Here is a 21047-nt window from a genome sequence, read left to right as displayed (position 1 = left end):
CTTAAAGCTAACAATTGGGAAAAAAAATAATAATTTGAGTTCAGATATTGTCTTGTGGCGTATTTGTACCTCAGCAATGGAACTCCTCAAACCTGGTCAATCCCGTGTTCACTTTGGTCCAAAGACCACATAGGAACCCTCAAAACTTGATCCATGATTCTGGTCACAAATGTTGTGATTTCTTGATTCAGGCAGACAAAATAGTTCATTTTTATAACCGTTAAAATTGTTAACTTTTTGTGAACACCCAACTAACTAGGTTTTATTTTTTGACATTTTTGTAGTGTCAAGTCGGGGAAAAAACATTGTACATTGGATCAAAACTGCATGTTTGCACTGTGGTCTGCACTGTGCATTCTGAGTACCAAGTGTTGGGATTAGAGGGTTGGCCCTGAAAATTACTTTGATCTCCCATCAATTTGTAACAAAACGCCTTTAGTGTCACTGCAAAGTGGGAGCAAATTGACTGTGATGTTGAAGATGACTGGCGTTATACTTTAAATGTGACATTTAGTTAAATGAAGTGTGAGTGCCCATCCACCCCAGATCAGCCTAAAATCTCTTTTTGGTAAATATTTTTATTGAACATTTTTACATTTCTATACAAATACAAAAATATAACACAAAAACAAGAACAGCCCCCCAAGCCCCTATCCCCCCCCCCCCCCCAACCCTAACAGCTGACAGTAACTAGCATTTTAAAATGCATAACAAATATAGATTGCCATCCGATATAGAATCACCCAATCAACTTCGCTTGTACTTCACTTTCTCCAGATACAAAAGTTTCAGGAGGTCCCCCAGCCACACCGAGGCACTGGGTGGAGAAAATGACCTCCACTCCAGCAGAACCCACCCGATAGCAATCGCGAGGCAAAGGCTAAAACATCTGCCCCCGCTCCCACCAGCAACATCGTCATGTGCGAGGCCTGGGCTCATACAACTGAAGTGGCCGGTAACTCTGACACCCCAAATATGATTTCTAGAGGAGCCGGCTCAAGCTCCATGCCTAAGATCGCCGACATAGTGCTGACGACAGAGCCCCAAAAGTTCACTCGCTTAGGACATGGCCAGAAAATACGAATGTCATTCGCTGGGCCCCTCCCACACCGCTCGCACTTATTTTCTACCCTTTCAAACACCGGGCTCATCCTTGCCCTTGTTAAGTGTGCCCGAGGCACCACCTTCAGTTGTACGAGGCCTAGTCTCGCACATGACGATATGGTATTCACCTTTCGTAAGGCATCACACCATACCCCCTCCTCCACTTCACCCTCTAGCTCCTCCTCCCATTTCTGCTTAATCCCCTCCAGTATGGCCCCGTCCTCTGCCAGCAGCCTCCCATAAATACCTGAAGTTTTGCCCTCCTCCAACCTGGCCAGCAACTATACCCTCCCCACCAACGATGTGGGTGGCGCAACTGGAAAACTCGAATAAACCTTCTTCACAAAATCCTGGACTTGCAAATACCGGAACACCTCCGACTGCATGAGCCCGTAGTTCTCCACTAACTCCCCAAACTCACAAACGCCCCTCCAGGAACAAATCCCCCACAACTGCCACCCCATTATCCTCCCTTCCCCTAAACCTGGCGTCCACCCTAGCCGGCTCAAACATATGATTATCCCTAATCGATATCATCCTTCACCTGCTCCCCATTTTAAAGTGCTTCCGTAATTGCCTCCATGTTTTTAGCGTAGCTGCCACCACAGGGTTCCCCGGAAACTCCTCGGGAGGAACGGGAACGGAACTGTCAACAGAGCCCGCAATCCCGTCCTCTCACACGACCTGGCCTCCATCTTTACCCAAGCTGATTCCTGATCCACCCCCCAACCCAACACCTTCTCCGCATTCGCCACCTAATAGTATAAAGAAGGTTCGGCAGCCCCAACCCCCCTGACTGCCAGTCCCTTTACATGACCACTCCATCCTAAAATCTGAAACATATTTTCTTTCTTTATATTATTGAATGTTCATGAGACATCATAGAAAAACGAATGTTTCCCAATAAGCTGGGTAGAAACATAATATTAAGTTCCCAATTGTGGGATCACTGTCTGGAGAGGGAATAATTATAACTGCATTGATAATTACGGATCAATAAATGGGAACATTTTGAAAGAAAGGGGATTGGGAAGCCTAACTCACTAACTGATCTCTTTCCCCTGGTTTAACTGCCCTCCCAAAGAATAGAAGGAATTTACCAATTTTTAAGCAGCAATAGATTTTTGAAACTGTATTTTAACATTCTTCACCAGTTAGACCTGTTGATATGTAGTATTTTAACATTTACAGATTCATAGAGGTTTTGATTTAGAAAATTCTAGACATCATGGAATTGGAATTGCAGGATATGTAAGTACTTTCACATAGTTTTGGTGATACTGATCCTTGCTTTCTTCTCTCATCAGCCATCCGATACTGTGACCGATGTCAAGTTATTAAGCCTGACCGCTGCCATCACTGTTCCATCTGTGATACGTATGTAGTTCAGGTCTTCTCATTGAGAAAATCTAAAATAAAGGAATGAGACTGTTTAGACAACTATATTATTGCATACAGGATCATATATGTACTCTGGATATCTCACATAACAAAACCTCAACCCACCACCTAGTTCAGATGCCTCGACTTGAATGCATTGTGATACCACTGCATGCAATGAATGGATTTCTCATCTGCAGTGTTGTATATTAGTGGCATTGCCATGTAATTAGGGGCAAGGTTTCTCTGTTGGAGAGTGTTTGTCTTGCTGACCACTCTCCACTCTCTGGTTACTGATTTTCATGAACCTCTGCTTCTCAGATGCCGCTGATCGTACTTGTAAAAGTGCATTCGGTGTGTTGCTCGCCCGTCTGTGCGTTTTGCAGGTAATGCTGGAACGCTTCGGTTTGAATGTAATTTCTTCTTTGTGAAACTGACAAAATACATTGAAACATCTTGCACCACACTGGAATTCATCAAGAAGAGGGAATGGCTTTTTTTATAAAACTATTACAAGTTAGTGAGGTACTGATCTAATTCTAAAAACAATACTGAGAAGACAAACTGTACAAGATTGTGAGAAATATATAATGCACTCAACCCAGCACTGAACAAATGCCCAAATATAATTATTAAGCATGACACACTGATGTTTATTACATGAAGGATTATAGTAATTATCTGATACAATGAATAGTTTTTCCCCTTCTCTCCCCACCCCCCACCCAACCCAGAATATATTTTTCTGCATGATTAAGTTCCCATCAATGCTGAACTCTTTAGAGTCACTGAGCAAAGCAAGGCAAGTCTCCAAAATATTAAGTAGGACAAATGGGGAGTAAATTATCCTGGGCTGTCTTCACAGAAATTAGCAGTTAGTTGAGAACACTATTGATAGAAGATTGAGTGTGAATTGCCTGCCTGATATTACAGTCAGAATGGTGATACCAAGGTGACTTTGACAGTGAAATAAATGCAAATATAAGAAAGCTTGGAAGTGACATAATGGGGAACGGCCAAAAGCTTAAATCTGGCAATTGTTTAAAATGTGTCAATGTGTCAGGGGCAGCAGGGTAGCATGGTGGTTAGCATAAATGCTTCACAGCTCCAGGGTCCCAGGTTCGATTCCCGGCTGGGTCACTGTCTGTGTGGAGTCTGCACGTCCTCCCCCTGTGTGCGTGGGTTTCCTCCGGGTGCTCCGGTTTCCTCCCACAGTCCAAAGATGTGCGGGTTAGGTGGATTGGCCATGCTAAATTGCCCGTAGTGTCCAAATAAAAGTAAGGTTAAGGGGGGGGTTACGGGTATAGGGTGGATACGTGGGTTGAGTAGGGTGATCATGGCTCGGCACAACATTGAGGGCCGAAGGGCCTGTTCTGTGCTGTACTGTTCTATGTTCTATGATTAATATCATTCTCAATAGATCACATTATCTAGATTGAATCATGGACTGAAATTACCTATTCCTACTGGAAGTAGAGATAGATTTCCGGATTATTGTTCAGCTGTTGAATGTTCCTTAAACAGTCTTTGGAACTTTAATAGAACTTATCGTTTTCCCCAGATCTCAATGTTCCTTGAATTCTGGCCTCTTGCACATTGACGATTGTATTCACTCTACAGTGATAGCTGTTCATCAGCTGCCTAGGCCTAAACTCTGGAATTCCCTCCCTAAACTTCTCCGTCATCAACTTCTCTCACTCCTCCATTTAGACACTTTTTAAAACCTATATCTTTGACCAAGCCTTTGGTCACCTGTCCTAATATCTCCTGTGTGCCTTGGTCAAATTTATTGATAATGCTCCTGCAAAGTGCATTAGTATGTTTTACAACTTAGGAGGCTGGAGGCGCTCCATAAGTGCAAATTGTTGTTATGTCATGTCAGCTGAAACAAAATGCACATTAACATCTGGATTCAGGTAGATCACAGAACTCTGTGCCATGAGAAAATGGATGTCAACTTTTTGTTAAAATAATTATCTAAAATGTTTTCTAAAACTATTTTTGAATTCAATTTCATGGAAAGACCAAAATTTATTTCTCTTGCAGCCACCTGAAGTTTAACTTATTAATATGTCCTGTATCATGTTTATCATATCACTAACTGGATTTTATTGTTGTCTTTGTTTCTTAGATGTGTATTGAAAATGGATCATCACTGTCCTTGGTAGGTCCAAATTGATGTTTAATGAGCACCTAGCCTCATCAGTCACATTGGTCATGACCAACAAGCCCATTTATAACTAAGTTTGCAGTTTTGTTCCACAGTGAACAGATAGATGATATTTTCACCCTTGGCATTAATGCTGTTCAAATGACGCTGTGATAATTTTTTATAGCCATGTTATCTCCTTGGTGATACATTTTGAAAGCCCTTTTAGTCTGCTATTTAGTTATTCAGTTGTCATTCTGGGTGAGAAATTTTAGTTTGGGTAATGATTTGGGGAGCTTGTTTACCTTGGCGCAAGACAACAGGGCACATTAAAACTCTATGATTGATTTAGTGACGATACTCGCCAGGTTGTAGGTTCAAGCTAAGGACTTAATCCCATAATACTATAATACTTCACTATAGTACAAAGAGAATGTTGCAATTTCAGAAGTGGTGTCTCTGGTGAATTAAATTGAAGCACAGTCAGCCTTCTGGGTATGGCACAACTTCAAAAAAGAGCACAGGAGTCACCCCCCCAAACCCCCAGGACTGGTCAATATTTACCTTGGGCAGCATCAGTACGAAAACAGAATATTTGGTCATCACCTCACTGTTTTTTGTGGAACTCTGCAGTGTGCACATTGGCTGTCACATTCCCGGCATTACAACAGTGACTATGTTTCAAAAATAAGTCATTGACTGTAAACTGCTTTGGGACACCCGAGGTCCATGAAAGATGCTAGATAAATGGCAAGATCTTTCTTTCTTTATGATTGTGAACAGAAGGACTCTAGCCTGAAAATTTTCTTTCTCTCTAGGGTGAATAACTGTATTGGATTTTCAAACTACAAATTCTTTCTGCTGTTTTTGGGATATTCCATGTTGTATTGCTTGTTTGTTGCTGCCACTGTTCTGCAATACTTCATCATGTTTTGGACGGTAAGTATTAATTTGGGTATAACCCCACCCAAAACACACAATGTACAGAATAACTAACACCCGGTTGTTGCCTTGTTTTTCTCTTTACTTTGTGACATTAATTGGTCTGATGCACAGGTACCATGCTTTTACATTCTTTCACTTTTCATGATTTAAAAATCTCTCTTCCAACTATGAATTAATTATTTTTGACATTATTTGCAGTTTTTTTTTCCCCCCTCTCATTTTCCCCTTTCAATTCTCGAACATATAATTCCTTGCTGATGCCCAGATCCATAGATATGGACAAACTGCCTTGCCCTAATGGCCATCCATTGTCTGAGCCTAAACAATGAGGATTGGTAAGTTATATGGCCATGAGTGGTGTCATTGGCAAGCTCAATTCTCTCCTCACTCAACATTGACGTATTTCAAAAGGCCTGCTGGATAGTGAACAGGAGTGGGAACCCTGGGTGACTTATCTCTCCCACCACCTTCCTTACCGAAGGGTGTGGAGATCATTTTGTTGTACATGTAGAGTACATCAAATCCAGTTGCTTGAAAACGGTGGTGTCTGAAAACTGGGCGTTTTTATAATCCACTGTGCATCAATTTTAAGTGAGTAAAACTTTTTTCTTTAAAGCTTGCCTGGATAATTTGGCTGGGAAATACATTGGCGCACTGTGGTGCCAGATAGTTACTGGCTTTGCCACTTTGCGTACTGCTCTATCCCACACCCCAGGCAGCTCTTGATCTTGCCTGACCTGGCGCAACCTGATTGCCCAACCCATAATTGAGCAATATCCAAAATCTAGCATGACCCCAGTCTCGAGTGTGCCAGATTTGAGGACCTGTACCTGTACTGTAATTACCAACCAGACTAAGATCAGTGACTCAGTATAGTTTATGTTGTTGCCTTTAATCAGTTTTGTTTTCTTCAATATTTGGCCAAGAATGTTGACTTTTCCAGCACAAAATAGTTGATTTCAAGTTTGAGAAGTCAAGCCATGGAAATGAAAGTTTACTTTGACCTTTCACAATGCGGAAGACCAATTTAATTAGCTAATTTTTCTCTGATTGACAGGGTGGTCTGACTGATGGCCGTGCAAAATTTCACGTTCTCTTTCTTCTCTTCGTGGCTGTCATGTTCTTCCTCAGCCTCATGTTCCTCCTCAGTTACCATTGTTGGCTGGTCAGTTTGAACAGATCAACGTTAGGTAAGAATTAAGCAAAGCTTCTACAATATTGCACTATTAATGGAAGAGGGTAGATTTCATAGATCATAGAATTTACAGTGCAGAAGGAGGCCATTCGGCCCATCGGGTCTGCACCGGCTCCTGGAAAGAGCACCCTACCCAAGGTTAACACCTCCACCCTATCCCCATAACCCAGTAACCCCACCCAACACTAAGGGCAATTTTGGACACTAAGGGCAATTTATCATGTCCAATCCACCTAACTTGCACATCTTTGGACTATGGGAGGAAACCGGAGCACCCGGAGGAAACCCACGCACACACGGGGAGGATGTGCAGACTCTGCACAGACAGTGACCCAAGCCGGAATCGAACCTGGGACCCTGGAGCTGTGAACCGATTGTGCTATCCACAATGCTACCGTTCTGCCCATTTGAGATACTATTTTTGTTTTCTCCTCTTACCATCAACAAATTAATCAAATTAAAGGTTATCTTTGAAGGAGGGTAGTATTGGAAGTGTTAATTCCCTGATAATATGTTTGAATTTGACTTGTTAATGTTAGTACAGGGCTATTTATGTCCTGTAGATAATAGTGCTTGCTCCTATGGTAGTTATGTAAGTGGAGAGGCATTGTAAATTTTGGTTTAGGATTGGCACCCTATTCTGTTCCCCTGTGGAGGCAGGGTCAATGAATTTGTTCAAAGCTGAGTTGGGAGTTATGAGAGGCAGACAGGAAAATATTGTTGAGACCACAGTCAAATCAGCTATGATCTTGTCTATTGGCAGAGCAGGCCCAAAGTCCAAATGGCCTTCTCCTGCTCCTAGGTTCCTATGTTCACTCTCTCCATCCCATTTAAGGAGGTATTATTGGAGGCCAGTTTCATAATTGTGTTTACCTCCGATCCAGCAATTGAGAACTCTCTCAGCTGAGAAATGCTGCATAGGGAAGAAGCAAAAACTAACTTTTTTTTAAAAAGTGTGGGTACAGTAGAAAACTGACAGTAAATAAAAAAAATACCATTGTCAAAAATGGAAAACTTCAATTCATGGCAAGTCAGTAAAATACAAAGGCGCAATTTAACGGCCGAGTTGCATTGAGCACGGATCCGGGCGTGCCCATTAAATCTCAGTGGAGGCCAAAATTGTTTTCCGCAACAGGCAGAAACATGTTCGCAATCTAACCGGCCTGCTCCCGTTAGCAATTTCTGGATCTCGCCCAGATGTGGCGAGACATCAATTAAGTGCAATCTGCATTTCATTAGTGAGATGTAAGTGCAATCTAACGACCTCCCAGGGAATAACCAGCTTCCCAGCGAGAGATCATGTGGGCTCCATTTAGCACTGGTCCACACAAACGTGGACCACACATAACGGCATCTGGGGAGGTTTCCCACGCCATTGGAAACCCCTGGGTGATCAGAGATAGGGCAGGGTGGCCCCCGGCTCTCTCACTGGCACCCAGGCACCTTGGCACTGCCAGGATGGCACCTTGGCACTGCCACCCTGCCTCTGTCAAGATACCTGGGTGGCACTGCCAGGCTTGCAGGGGCACACAGGTTGCTAGGGCGCCACTGCCAAAGACCGGGGCTTGCGGCAGGCCATGCCCGTGAAAGGGAGGGTGAGAGGGTTTGAAGGGTGAAGGACGGGTATGAAGGGGACTCCTAAAGGTTGGGGTGGTGGTGAATGGTGGGGGTCCTGAAAGAATGGTGGCCTGAAAAGTGGGACTCTCAGGGACCCCATAGTGGGGTGCCCTCACTTGGGAGGTGTGGGATAAGGCCCAAGTGTAGGTTGGGGTGACATTCCCCATGGCTGGGGGAGGTGTAGGGGACCCTCTAGCTCACTTAGAAATGGGTGCACCCTTTCAAAATGGCGGCCCAATCTGAGAGGAATCGGCGTCACCAGTGAGTTCAACACCCCACTGCTGAAAAAAATGTCAACGTGTAGACTGGAAATTCACCACGGCCCAGAAAATTGACTTAACTGTCGGTAAATACCAGCATGGATCTCACCGAAAGAGCCGGGAGGAAACACCCTGCCCAAAATGACATTTTTCCATTAAATCAGCTCAAAACTGCTTTGAGAATTGAGCAGTTTTGCATCTGTTAGGCGAGCTATCTGAAATAACTGGCTGCTGCTTCAAAGTATGTGCCATCAGGTAGCTTTTGAAAGTTTAAAAAAATGTAGTGCAAGTTTTCTTTACCTGTTTTCTTTCTTTCCTTTCCTCTAGAGGCCTTTTCAGCACCAGTATTTCAGCACGGTCCAGATAAAAATGGTTTTAACCTGGGTGTGTGGAAAAATTTAAAACAAGTATTTGGACCAAAAAGGAAGTATTGGCTGCTCCCCATCTTTACCAGGTATTAAGTCATCTTAAAAAAATTAAATGAAAATTGCTTATTGTCACAAGTAGGCTTCAAATGAAGTTATTGTGAAAAGCCCCTAGTCGCCACATTCCGGCGCCTGTTCGGGGAGGCTGGTACGGGAATCTAACCGTGCTGCTGGCCTGCCTTGGTCCGCTTTTAAAAGCCAGCGATTTAGCCCTGCATCTTAGATTGTATTCTATCCATTCAGGATTTTATTACTGATGTGCATTTGTAATACTGTATGCAGTTTTAGACAAGGCACAAGCAGATGGCTGTGCAGATGATTACTGGTTGAGTGTTCCAATTTAATGTTGTTTCCCCATGACTGAAGCATCAACTTTTAGAAGCTTTATTGGTGTCAAATCTTTCTAATTATTGAATTTTTAAAATTTCACTTGCAGTATTGGAGATGGACATTCCTTCCCTATGAAATCACAGTCAGAGAGTCACAATCCGTTACTGTCCAATGAGGAGCACTGGGACGAGGGTGAATCAGATATGGAATACACCGGTAGTATTGGAATTGTGCTTTAATGATAGTGATCATCCTTTTCTGATGCTTCTTTTAAATGTATTGTCCAGGTGCAGTTGCTTTGGAGTTGGGTTGGGCTGCAGAAGTTTACAATGTTCAGCCGGCTCATTTTCAAATACTTCAGACTAAGCCATTACCCTGAGTCTCTATCTACATCAAATAAACTATTCTGGATTAAATCATGGCATTAGGAGCTAAATGCTGAAACACTATGGGCTGGATTTTCATGGAGTCATGGATCCGGAAAGCCTGTCCCTATTTCCATTTCTGTCAGTCGGGCAGGACTTGAATCGCAAAGGCGGGAACCCCAAATTCAGCAGGGCCATTCGAATTAGTATTTCAGACCTAATTTTTGCTATGGCAATGGACTTATCCTGCAGCATGAGAGTCACAGATTTATGGAGGAGACATAAATGCTCAGGAAGGGTGGATAAGGTATGTGAAGTCACATGAGATGCTGCCAGACCTGCTGAGTTTATCCAGAATTTTCTGTTTTTATTATCGAGGATAGCATTGCCTATTTGGGAGCAAGCTTACCTCACACTTAGTATATGGGAATCATTAGTATGTTATTAGCACCTGATTAAATTACCTGCATGTGTTCCTGGATGGTGAGGTGGGGATTCGTGTACATAATATTTTTCCCTCTCTTTCCACCTCTTTCTCTTTTTATACTCGATTGTCTCTCTTGCTTTCTCTCCCCTCTTTCTGGACAGTTGCAGGTATGGCGATAGTTATAATGCAATCAAACACCAGCAATATGTGTAACCTTCTTTAATAAATGTACATAAGTGTGTTATAATTCCCCTTTACATTTCTTGGCTTCTGCAAAAATAAAATGTAGTTTTTATTTTTGGACAATCATAGAAATGCAGAATGATTGAATATGGATATTTGTTGCCAAATGTTTTGATCTATTAAAAATTAGCCAAACTTGCTATGTTCCTTCACGGTTACTGGAACTTCCTTTCTAACTACTGTGTGTGTAACCATGCCAGATGGACTGCAGCAGTTCAAGAACAATGTCGCCGCACTGATATATCAATCATACAGAACTCAAGACTGAGCTTCTTGAGTGAAGTCAAGAGTATCTTTATTTATGTCAATTTCAAAGTCTATTGATCAAGTCAATTTTCATACGAATACAGAATTTAAAAGTTGTTTGTTCTACGCAAATACAGATGATTGAGTTGAATTCAAGGTATAATTCAGTTCGGGGTAATTTCTTCAGATCAAAATGCACAATACAAAAATGAAATAAAAGTAAATAGTTGTTTGCAAAGCAAAGTAGAAATAGGTTTCAAGGGTTAGGTTAAAGATGAATTCAGAGAGAGAGAGCTTAAAGATGATTTTGGAGAGCACCAGAGAGAGAGGGTTCTCTCCCTGTCTCATAAGTAAAACATAATCGTTAAGGTTCTATCCCCTTTCTAACTGTGATTGGGTTAACATAATTATAATTCATTTAATTTGATGAAATGTCTGTCTATCACGTTTTAAGAGATAATATGGCATGGGAGAACTCCTTTATGTTTCAAACCACCTGTTTCCCACCATGTTCTCCAGAACTGGGATGTTTGATCAATAATGACAACAATGAGTCTAAAGTCAGTCCGAACGCTGACTTTCTTATCAGATGTTTCCCATGCTCTCAGCATTTTATGCTGTTATGGCTGAATATATATGATTTTCAATAGTAAAATGTCACCTAAATCATTTCTTTCCTTAAACTTTTATTACCGATAATAAAGTAGGTTTCTATCAGGTGGGCAGCATCCGCAAATTGCTCCTACTAGGTCTATGCATAAGTTATCGATATTTGCAGACAACTGAACAGGGACATCACTACCTACTTCCGAACACCCTGACCAGCTCTTACTCTTTGTTTTGTAATTTCTAATCAATTTTAATTCAATTTTCTATCCTCCCCCCAATTCCTCTTAAATCTCCTGTGTGATACCTTGTCAAAGGTTTGCCTAAAGTCCAGCTTCACTGCAATCCCTGCATCCATCAGGATGGCTGTTACCACCTAAAAGAACTCTGAAATATATCAACAATGATTGGCTCTTTGGCGATCTGTGCTAGCTAAGTCTAACTGATTATTTTACCCCTTTTTTTTCAAATGAGTGGTAATTCTACCCTTAATTTAAAAACTACATTTTTTTCCCTGCCACAGACATTGAGCCTAAAATTACCTGGATTGGTTCTGCCCAGTAAAGTCAAACTGTGCAGATAAACAAGTTTTCATTTCCTCAGCAGTCATCATGATGTGATATAGGCAGTCCTGCCCACTGGGCATTGGGCTGAGTTTCCACATGGGACCTTTGCAATTAGCGAAGAGGAGAGAATTTGTGCCATTAACTTGGGTGAATTCAAATCGAAGTTGAAGGAGCCAGTGTGCACTCAAGTTCTCTAACAAAGCTATTGCCATTTTTTGCTAAACTTTATCGAGTTAAAATAAGTCGTCCATTAGCCTCTCGGCATTTAGGCGAATGCTACAACATTCCTGATCAGTATTGAAGACTGAAATTGATAAAGAACAATGTGAGTGTAGTTAAATGTGCCATTTGGCATGGTACAGAGCCAGGTAGAAAACACAGTTTTCATCTCTGTTCTGTGATGGAAATCTCAAATTGGCCTTGGTGTCCTTGGGCTAAAGAATGAGAAAATATAAACCAGTTTACCAGCTTCTGATGACTATAAACATTGGATGAAGACAGGATAGTTTCACAAGTTCTGCTCTTGATCAATAAACTTGAAGATTGGCTGCTGATTAGTACTGGAAGGAGAAAATTGGGAAGCAATGGGTACGAGTGATGGGTGGAAGTGGGGGATATAATTGTTTTATTTTGTAATAGTCAATGTACTGTGCTTATAATATTCAGTGTAAACCATTAGAGAACACGGGGAAATTATATATATATTTAAAATATCAGTGATTTATTGTCTCTAAAATGTAACTATATTTTCCCTTCAGCAACTGCAAGTGGCACTACCTCTGTGACTGTTGAAATGGAGTCCTAGCTGACCTCTGGTGCTGTTTAGCATTCATGGGTGAGTATCCATGAGCCCCAGTAATTTCCACTGATTATAGATTTCTATTTCAACTCATTAGGAAGATAGAAGCCAAAAAAATCTAGGTCATGCTGGAATGTGCTAGTTCCTGGTCTTTGGGTACAAAGTAGTCAGTCACAATTGCTACCCCAGTGGTCGATGTGTTTGTCCAGATCACTCAAAATCCTTGCATTTCTCAATAAGGGTGCAATGAGCTAAACAAAATTAGATGAATAAGAATTGTTATACAGTGAAGCTGCAGCATTAAAGTGTTGTCGTCTTCTCCTTTTTAACTGAGAATGTAAGAAACCCCAATTGGTAAGATAAAAAGGTTCTGAATTATGCAAAAAATATTATTTATTTTGCTTAAAATTTGATTATATAAAATTCATCAAGCAAATCCCCCCCCCCCCCCCCCCCCGCATTCCATTTGCTAGCTCATTACAAAATTGGTCCAGTGCAGGAAATCATTCCATCATATCTGCACCAGCTCTCCAAATGAGCATTGATTATTCTGTTTCCTGTCACTCAACCAATTTTATATCCATCTTGCTACTGTCCCTTTTATTCCATGAGCTATAACTTTTCTCAAGTCTGTGGTGCAGCGCTGGATCAAATGCCTTTTGGAAGTCCACGTGCACCACTTATCAACCCTCTCTGTTACCTCTTCAAACAACTCCAGCAAGTTCGTTAAGCATGATTTGCGATGCTAGCTTTCTTAAGTTAGCTCATATTTGTCCGTGTAACTATTAATTTTGTCCCGAATTAGTTACTAGATGTTTCCCAACTGCCAAAGTTAAACTGACTGGTCTGTAGTTGCTGGGCTTCTCTCTACATCATTTGTTTTGAACAAGTGAGTAATGTTTTTATGGTGATGTGATATCAAATCCTGAAGCTGAATGAAGACCCAAGGTAAATTCATGGTTGCTGTTGATCTTATCAGGGAATAAGATTTCACAATTGGGCACTCTGAACCAGAGTTCTGCTGAAGTTTCTGCTTTTGATCATTCACCAGACGCTCAAAAATATTTTTGATTGATAGACCACCTCCTTAAACAAAAAGTGTAAATTAATGGTAAATAATTGATCAGAAATAATTCCATTTGTTGTTGATATCAGTCTTTTGCCATTTTTTCAGGTCATTTCCAGAGACCATTGTATTATTTGAGGTGCAAATGAAAGAACCAAAGATCTTTGAAGGTCTTCAACATATGAGGTGGAACTGAGTATTCTATGCCTTATGTCAGGCAATCTCCTGAAGATTTTTTCAGCAGATAATATACGTGCAGGCTTTGGTTTATGAACAACTGCAATTTCCTTGCTGGGGAGGGAAACGCTGTATATTCAATTACAAACTGGGTACCACAGATATGGACTTGATGTAAATAATGTGTGTGTGAATGAGGCTCTATCACAGATACCTAAAACCAACATTGGAATTAATTTAACATTGACGTGCTGTATTTAACTCATTAGGGTGACGTGCTAAACAAAAGTGTTCTTTACATTAATATTGCACGGTTAAGGTACAAATATAGAACTTGTCAAATAGAAAAGAACTGCGCTGTCTGTTCAACCATGTGTTTGAACAAAAGAACAGTAGATTGATTGTTTACTGTGTTTATATGAATTAAGTCATTTCAAACCAGGTCATTTTTAAAAATGTTTTTTTATTTTTTTTAAATATGTTTCGAAGACACTTAAATTTAGCTAGTTTTTTTTGATATGTTTGTAACGTGATGTACATATTTTTTAAACTAATTTACCCTCAAGACTAAATATAATAAAATTACTCCAATGAGGGACCAAAGATTTGTAAAGCAGTATCTGCTCAAAGTTTGAATCACTCTTGAATCTAAGGAAAGTTCAGTTATCTGCTATTTAATGCGCTCATGCCAGTGTTAACATTTATAGCAGTGACCAGCCAGTTTCCATTGTAGTTACACAAAGGTGTGATTTCCTTCTACTCAGAACTGTAATTTTGAGAAAAGAAATGATGAACAAAAACCTACAGTAAAAATTTGCTCCACATCCAAAGAAAAACGGCTCACTAATTTATGTCTGTACCCTTCCGTCCAAAAATACCACCTTGCACTTCCTTGTGCCAACTCCAATTCGGGAAGAAGACTCAAGATCGAAAGTTTGCAACAGTTTACGTTTTATTTAAACATATTTAAATTCAGGAAACTGTTGAAAAATAGATATGTAAATCTCTTTAAAGTGTACAAGTCTTAAGAGTAGTTGGTTTTGATGGCTGCTGAGAAATGCTTACATTCATTAGCCTGACGAGAGGTTAGTGGGTATTACTATCAGAACCTTGTAATATATTTTCCAGGTTTCAGATGTGACTTGTGTTCTCAAGTAGGCTTTTGAATTTCCTGAATGTTGGTCTGTGAAGAGTTTCTTACTGCAGGTGAGCTGTCTGAACTCAAAAGTACTGAGGTTAAGGGACGACAAGCTACTTGAACTGGAGGAAGTGAGTCGCAAGCTTTCATCATTCCAACCAACATTAAGGAATTACTGCTACTATGTTCAGGACATTACTCCACAAAAGGAATAAAAACTACCGGTAGGCTGATAGAATGTTTTAAAGGAAATTTTACAGTATTAAAACACCGAGTAGCTTCCATCTTTGACGTAATATTAATAATCTTTATTAGTGTCACAAGTAGGCTTACATTAACACTGCAATGAAGTCACTGTGAAAATCCCCCAGTCAACACACTCAGGCACCTGTTCGGGTACACAGAGGGAGAATTCAGAATGTCCAATTCACCTAACAAGCCCGTCTTTCGGGATTTGTGGGAGGGAACCAGAGCGTCAGGAGGAAACCCACGGAGACAGGGGGAAAACGTGCAAACTCCCCACAGACAGTGACCCAAGCTGGCAATCAAACCCAGGTCCCTGGCGCTGTGAAGCAACAGTGCTAGCCACTGTCCTACCATGCCGCCCGAAGCAACTGAGTTAAAAGCTAATTATCTCTATCAGAGAGGTTTAGTAAATTCACTTACCGCAGTTAAAATGTTGTTCTTCCAACCATCGCTTGCATTCAAAACAAATGCCCAATTATCTCCTTTTATTGCGAGTTTCTTCAATCTTTAATGGTTTTTCCTTTTATCCTTGTCAATGTGTAGCCCTCAACCAGCACATAAAACAGATGGTTTTGTCATTGATTACTTTTTTTGTGAGATCCTATTGTGTGCAACTCATCTGCCGCATTTCCTACAGCAACAATGGCGACACGTAGTAAGGCACTTTGTGATGTTCCGTGGCTGTGAAAGGCTCTGTATGAATGCAACTTCGATCTTTATTTTTTTTATGAGTCTGTTATTGAGTAAACTGAACTTCAGGATGCATTGTGGAGTCTCAGGATTGTAATAGAAACGGGTTTATGAACACCATTTTGTGTTTAAAGGAATGGTGTAAATTGCTCATTCTTGTCGCCTGACAAGAACTCACTTCTTCTCTGAATTCATGATGCAAATCGGTCTGGCAATTGAATCAATGGTAATTCAAGGAAATTGAATTCCTAATGTGCATCTGCCTATATTAAAAGAGGGATTGGATAATTCGCTATCCACAATAACAAAACATTGGGATTTTTCAGGTAGTTTAAATGCTGTTACAGCTGTGCACAGGTCTTTTTGTCAGAATCCTTTGGAGGAATTGTTCCATCTTTATTTTCAATTGCATTGTGTGTGTGTGTATATATATATATATATATATATTTAAAAGATATTTTTCTTGTTATAGGCTAAATCCTTTAAAACTAAATCAGTGGCTTAATTACAAGTATTGAAATAGGTTGTAAATATTCCAGTTTTTTTTAAACAAATAATATATGTAGAAATTGAAACTGATTTTTGCAACAGTAGTTTTTTGAAGTGCAGGTTTAGCAAAGTGGAAGTAATTATCCCTCGGAGTTCTGTTTGATAACCCTGAAATCTCATTTTTGTAATGTGGCACCTATCCTGACACATGTTCTTGAACAAAGAATTGAAGAAACTGATCCTTGATGTTTGGCTGATGTTTAAGCAGGTTTAATAAATTCAACGAAACCTTCAAAAATTAGAATTCTAACTTCAGGCAAAGCTTCAGTACATTATTTAAACACAAGACTATCAGATTGTCGTACAGTGGAGTCCATTAAAAAATTTGTGTTGCAGGGTATAGGCAGAGTCCGTAATAGACATTCCTGAAAACTGCACTGTAAATCTACAAAACATTCTGTTGCAATGTAAATACCTCGTTTTTCAGCTGTATGACTTCAGGCTGTTTTAGTAGGGGCAACCTTTTGGTGACAATGCTACATTTTATGTCAGTTTCAACATATTGACAGAGAAAAATAGTTTTAAGCATAACTTAATGAGTTTAATGTAAATGATTTTAATGTAACAGAAAGCATTCAAGATCTTCCTCTGCTTCTACAGCAGGAATAACTGCAGCACTTGCTAAATCCTCATACAGAAATGTCCAATGATTAGAGACAACTAGTGGCAGGCAGAAATTATTGCATGGGACTTTTAAAAAAATTTGCACAAGGCATTTTTGACAGTGGAGGAAGATGATCACAAGTGACCCTTGATTTGCATTTGGAGGATAGAAAGTTTTTTGTCTTGGTATCAGAGCTGCGTATCAATATTATAGGCAATTACAGTATAAATGCCACAGTATAAATGCAATATTTGATTTTTAGTGTAGTTTATCTTGACTTTCAGGCAATCTCTTTCCCACCACTCTATTTTATTTTTCAAAAGGGAAGTGCATGTAAAAAAAAAATACTGGGTTGTGAGAAATTTCTGGATACAGAGAATGTCTTGGGAATAGATATGTGGAGAAATGCAAGTAAAAATAAAATTCCTATATCCACTGCTGGAATTGCAGCGATGAAGGAGAACTTTGATTGATTTTTTTCAAAGCTAACAAAGTACTCAATACATTTTCAATAGGAAAAGTTAATGCAGTTGTCTAAAATCAGCCATGATTGTTCAAAGCCTGATTTAATCAGAATCTCCCATCGGAGAACTGATATCACCCAGTGTGACTTTGTTACTGATGAATTATCTGGTAATTTGCAGGGTGTTTTTTTTACCAGATCACAAAGCTGTCTGAGGCCATCCACTGCAAATTAAACTAGCACAGAATTATATCACACGGAGCTAAGAGGAGACATTAACTGTTAGTATACATACTTTTCCTTGGTCTCTTTATGAAATGGGTGATGAAGTAAAGCAGAAGTGGATTTTGGAATATAACAGATAAGAAGGCCCTTAAATATGTGTGCCTATTTCTTATTTATTGGGTTCCTGTGCAACTTTATAGATAACGATAACCTGGATGAGGCTGGAATGTATATTTGGTTTATGGTTAGGGTAATAAAATACACCTTTTTAAGAACGTCATATATTGCTGTTATTTTCTATTTATTTATCTGCCGCAGTAACGTCCTTTAAATGTCCCTGTTCAGCAAGGAGTTCAGGTTAACTTGCATCTAGTCTATTGAACACAGACCTTAAAAGTGACAGTGACTCTTTCCCTCACTCACATCCTATCTCGTTCTTCCCTTCCTGTTTAGAAAATGTTCTCGTTATCTAATTATCTGAACTGGAGAGTGAAATACCTCCTCACAGAATAACAGAATGGTTGCAACACAGAAGGAGGCTATTCAGCCCCTTGTATCAGCACCAGCTGCCTGAATGAGCAATTTATTTTGTGCCAGTCCCCGGCCTTCTTCCCGTAGCCTTGTACATTCTTCCTTTACAGATTATCATCTATATCCCTCTTAAATGCTGAGGTTGAACCTGCCTCTACCACTCACTCAGGTAGTGCATTACGGATGGTTTACTCAAAATAGGCTATCATTAATGTAATATGGAAACCTGCTTTTCATTTGCACCACTGAAATTATTGACTAGAGAAATTTCATCACCACCAGTTTACAAGTGCCATCTGCTTCTCGCATTTCCTGGAATGTTGCGGAATTAAAAAATGTAATCCCTCTCTTTATTGAAGTAGTTTTCCACTCGCAAAATAAATGGGCTGAATTACACAAGGCAACAGATTCCCTGTCGCACTCCCAGCCAAAAAGTTGTGGGGGAGCCTGCCGATTGACTGTTATACGGTCTGAACATCAGATGCCCCGCAGCCATTTAAGAGTCATTTGTCCTTTAATAGAAATGTGGTAGGTCTTTCCACCTTCTGGATCAGGAATTGCCATCTCAGCTACCAGTCAATCAGAGGCCAGCAGCTCTCCACTTTGGGACAGAGGCATGAGGCATTAAATCGGGATTTGGGCAGGTGCTTGTGGGTCTTGCCAGGTAAGTTCTGGCAAGGGGGTGGGGAGCTGGGGTTTGAGAAGGAAAGGGGAGAGGCAAGCTAGGAAGGGTTATCACCTTTGGGAGGTGCCCTCTCATGTCCCAGGAGGCCTGTTAGGAAAGGGCCCTTCCCTAACCCATGCATGGAAATCTGCTGGGCTGGGCACTTGACTCGGCCTCTCCCTCAAAGAACAAACAAAGAAAAGTACAGCACAGCAGGCCCTTTAGCCCTCCAAGCCGGCACCGACCAAGCTGCCTGTTTTTTTTTTAAAGGTATTTTTCTTAAGGTTTTGCAGAATTTTTCATAATAAAACAGTAGTAACAATAATAACAAAACAAACAAGTGAACATTAGCATAATGCAAAAAGAGAATATACAATAACAATTAAATAGACATTACCCCACGCATCTCAGTCTTTCCACACCATCCCAATGAAGCACTCTTCTCCCCCCCCCCCCCCCCAACACCATGGATTGCTGCTGACATTTTTATTTTCCCCGAGAAAGTCGACGAACGGCTGCCACCTCCGAGAGCACCCTAGCATAGACCCTCTTAAGGAAAGCTTTATTTTCTCGAGGCTGAGAAACCCAGCCATGTCGTTAACCCAAGTCTCTACACTCGGGGGCTTCGAGTCCCTCCACATTAACAAGATCCGTCTCCGAGCTACTAGGGAGGCAAAGGCCAAGACGTCGGCCTCTTTCACCCCCTGAACTCTGGGGTCTTCTGACACTCACTCCAAAGATCGCTATCTCTGGACTCGGCACCACCCATGTGTTAAGCACCTTGGACATTGCCCTCGTGAACCCTTGCCAGAACTCTCTAAGCTCTGGGCATGCCCAAAACATGTGGACATGGTTTGCAGGGCTGCCCTTGCACCTTTTTGGGGTCTTCTACCCCAAAAAACTTGCTCATTCTCGCTGCCGTCATGTGTGCCCGGTGGACCACCTTAAATTGAATTAGACTGAGCCTGGCACATGAGGAGGAATTAACCCTGCCCAGGACCTCTGCCCACAGACCCGCTTCCAACTCCTCACCGAGCTCCACCTCCCACATGCCCTTGAGCTCCTCCACCGGGTTTCCTCCGCCTCCTGTAGTTCCTGGTAGATATCCGACATCCTCCCCTCCCCCACCCAGGTGCCAGACCTGTCCTGTATCCTCAGTGGCGGCAGTGTCGGAATGGCCACTACCTGTTTTTTCAGGAAGGTTCGTACTTGCAGATATTTAAAGGATTTTCCTGGCGGCAGATTAAATTTGTCCTCTAGCGCCTTCAAACTGGGAAAGCTTCCGTCTATGAACAGATCTCCCATCCTTCTGATGCCTGCCCTCTGCCAGCTCTGGAACCCACCATCCATCCTACCCAGGGCAAACCTGTGGTTGTTACATATTGGGGTCCAGACCGACGCTCCCTCCACCTTCTTGTATCTCCTCCACTGTCCCCAGATCCGCCGTGTCGCCGCCATGTCCGCACTTGTGGAATAACAGGTCAGCGAGAACGGCAAAGAAGCCGTTATCAAAGCTCCAGACTAGTACCTTTACATGACGCCGCCTCCAGCTGCTCCCACCCCCCACCCTAATCGGCCACTTCCTAATCATTGCTATATTGGCCGCCCAAGTTGCATGTCTAACATTAAAAAAAAAAATTCAATCTTGGCAGTGGTAAGATGAGGTTCATAAATGGGTAATAAAGCCCACAGGGGCTCAGTTAGCCCGCTGGCGGACGTGCTGCCCGACATAACTAGAATAATTGCAGTGAGACAGGGACAGATGTACAACCAATGTACAAGTAAACTTTTGGATTTAACAGCCTCCCTTGACTTCAAACCAGTCAGCGGGGGAGCATAAATCCAACCACCTGAATGTGCAACTGATCTGTTTGAGGTTGTCAGATGTTTTTGTCGTAACATTAGAAAGCTTGTAAAATCTGCTTAGTGAGACTAATTATACTTGTGAAAATCTAATCATAATTTCTCAAAAAGAATCCAGATGTATAGAAACAGAGTGATAGTTCCTTTATCTCCATCCAAAGGGATTAGATCAGC

At 41.2% G+C, this 21047-nt stretch overlaps 1 protein-coding gene across 1 annotated transcript in view; it reads left to right on the top strand.

Annotated features, from left to right (window-relative positions):
• The window catches only part of zdhhc15b (zinc finger DHHC-type palmitoyltransferase 15b), a 49047-nt gene extending 34311 nt beyond the window's left edge, over nucleotides 1-14736 (top strand). The window contains exons 5-12 of the mRNA XM_038776244.1: nucleotides 2412-2481; nucleotides 4616-4648; nucleotides 5452-5572; nucleotides 6636-6768; nucleotides 8978-9104; nucleotides 9512-9621; nucleotides 12617-12693; nucleotides 13832-14736. Coding sequence (XP_038632172.1) covers nucleotides 2412-2481; nucleotides 4616-4648; nucleotides 5452-5572; nucleotides 6636-6768; nucleotides 8978-9104; nucleotides 9512-9621; nucleotides 12617-12663 — 641 coding nt within the window. The 3' untranslated portion in view covers nucleotides 12664-12693; nucleotides 13832-14736. The remainder of the gene's footprint in view (nucleotides 1-2411; nucleotides 2482-4615; nucleotides 4649-5451; nucleotides 5573-6635; nucleotides 6769-8977; nucleotides 9105-9511; nucleotides 9622-12616; nucleotides 12694-13831) is intronic.
• Nucleotides 14737-21047: the final 6311 nt, after the last annotated feature.

This window comes from Scyliorhinus canicula, chromosome 17 (genome assembly GCF_902713615.1).
Source record: "Scyliorhinus canicula chromosome 17, sScyCan1.1, whole genome shotgun sequence".
NCBI classification, from domain to species: domain Eukaryota; kingdom Metazoa; phylum Chordata; class Chondrichthyes; order Carcharhiniformes; family Scyliorhinidae; genus Scyliorhinus; species Scyliorhinus canicula.
The sequence above is the reverse complement of the archived record's forward strand: the minus strand, read 5'-3'. Positions and strand labels throughout refer to the sequence as shown.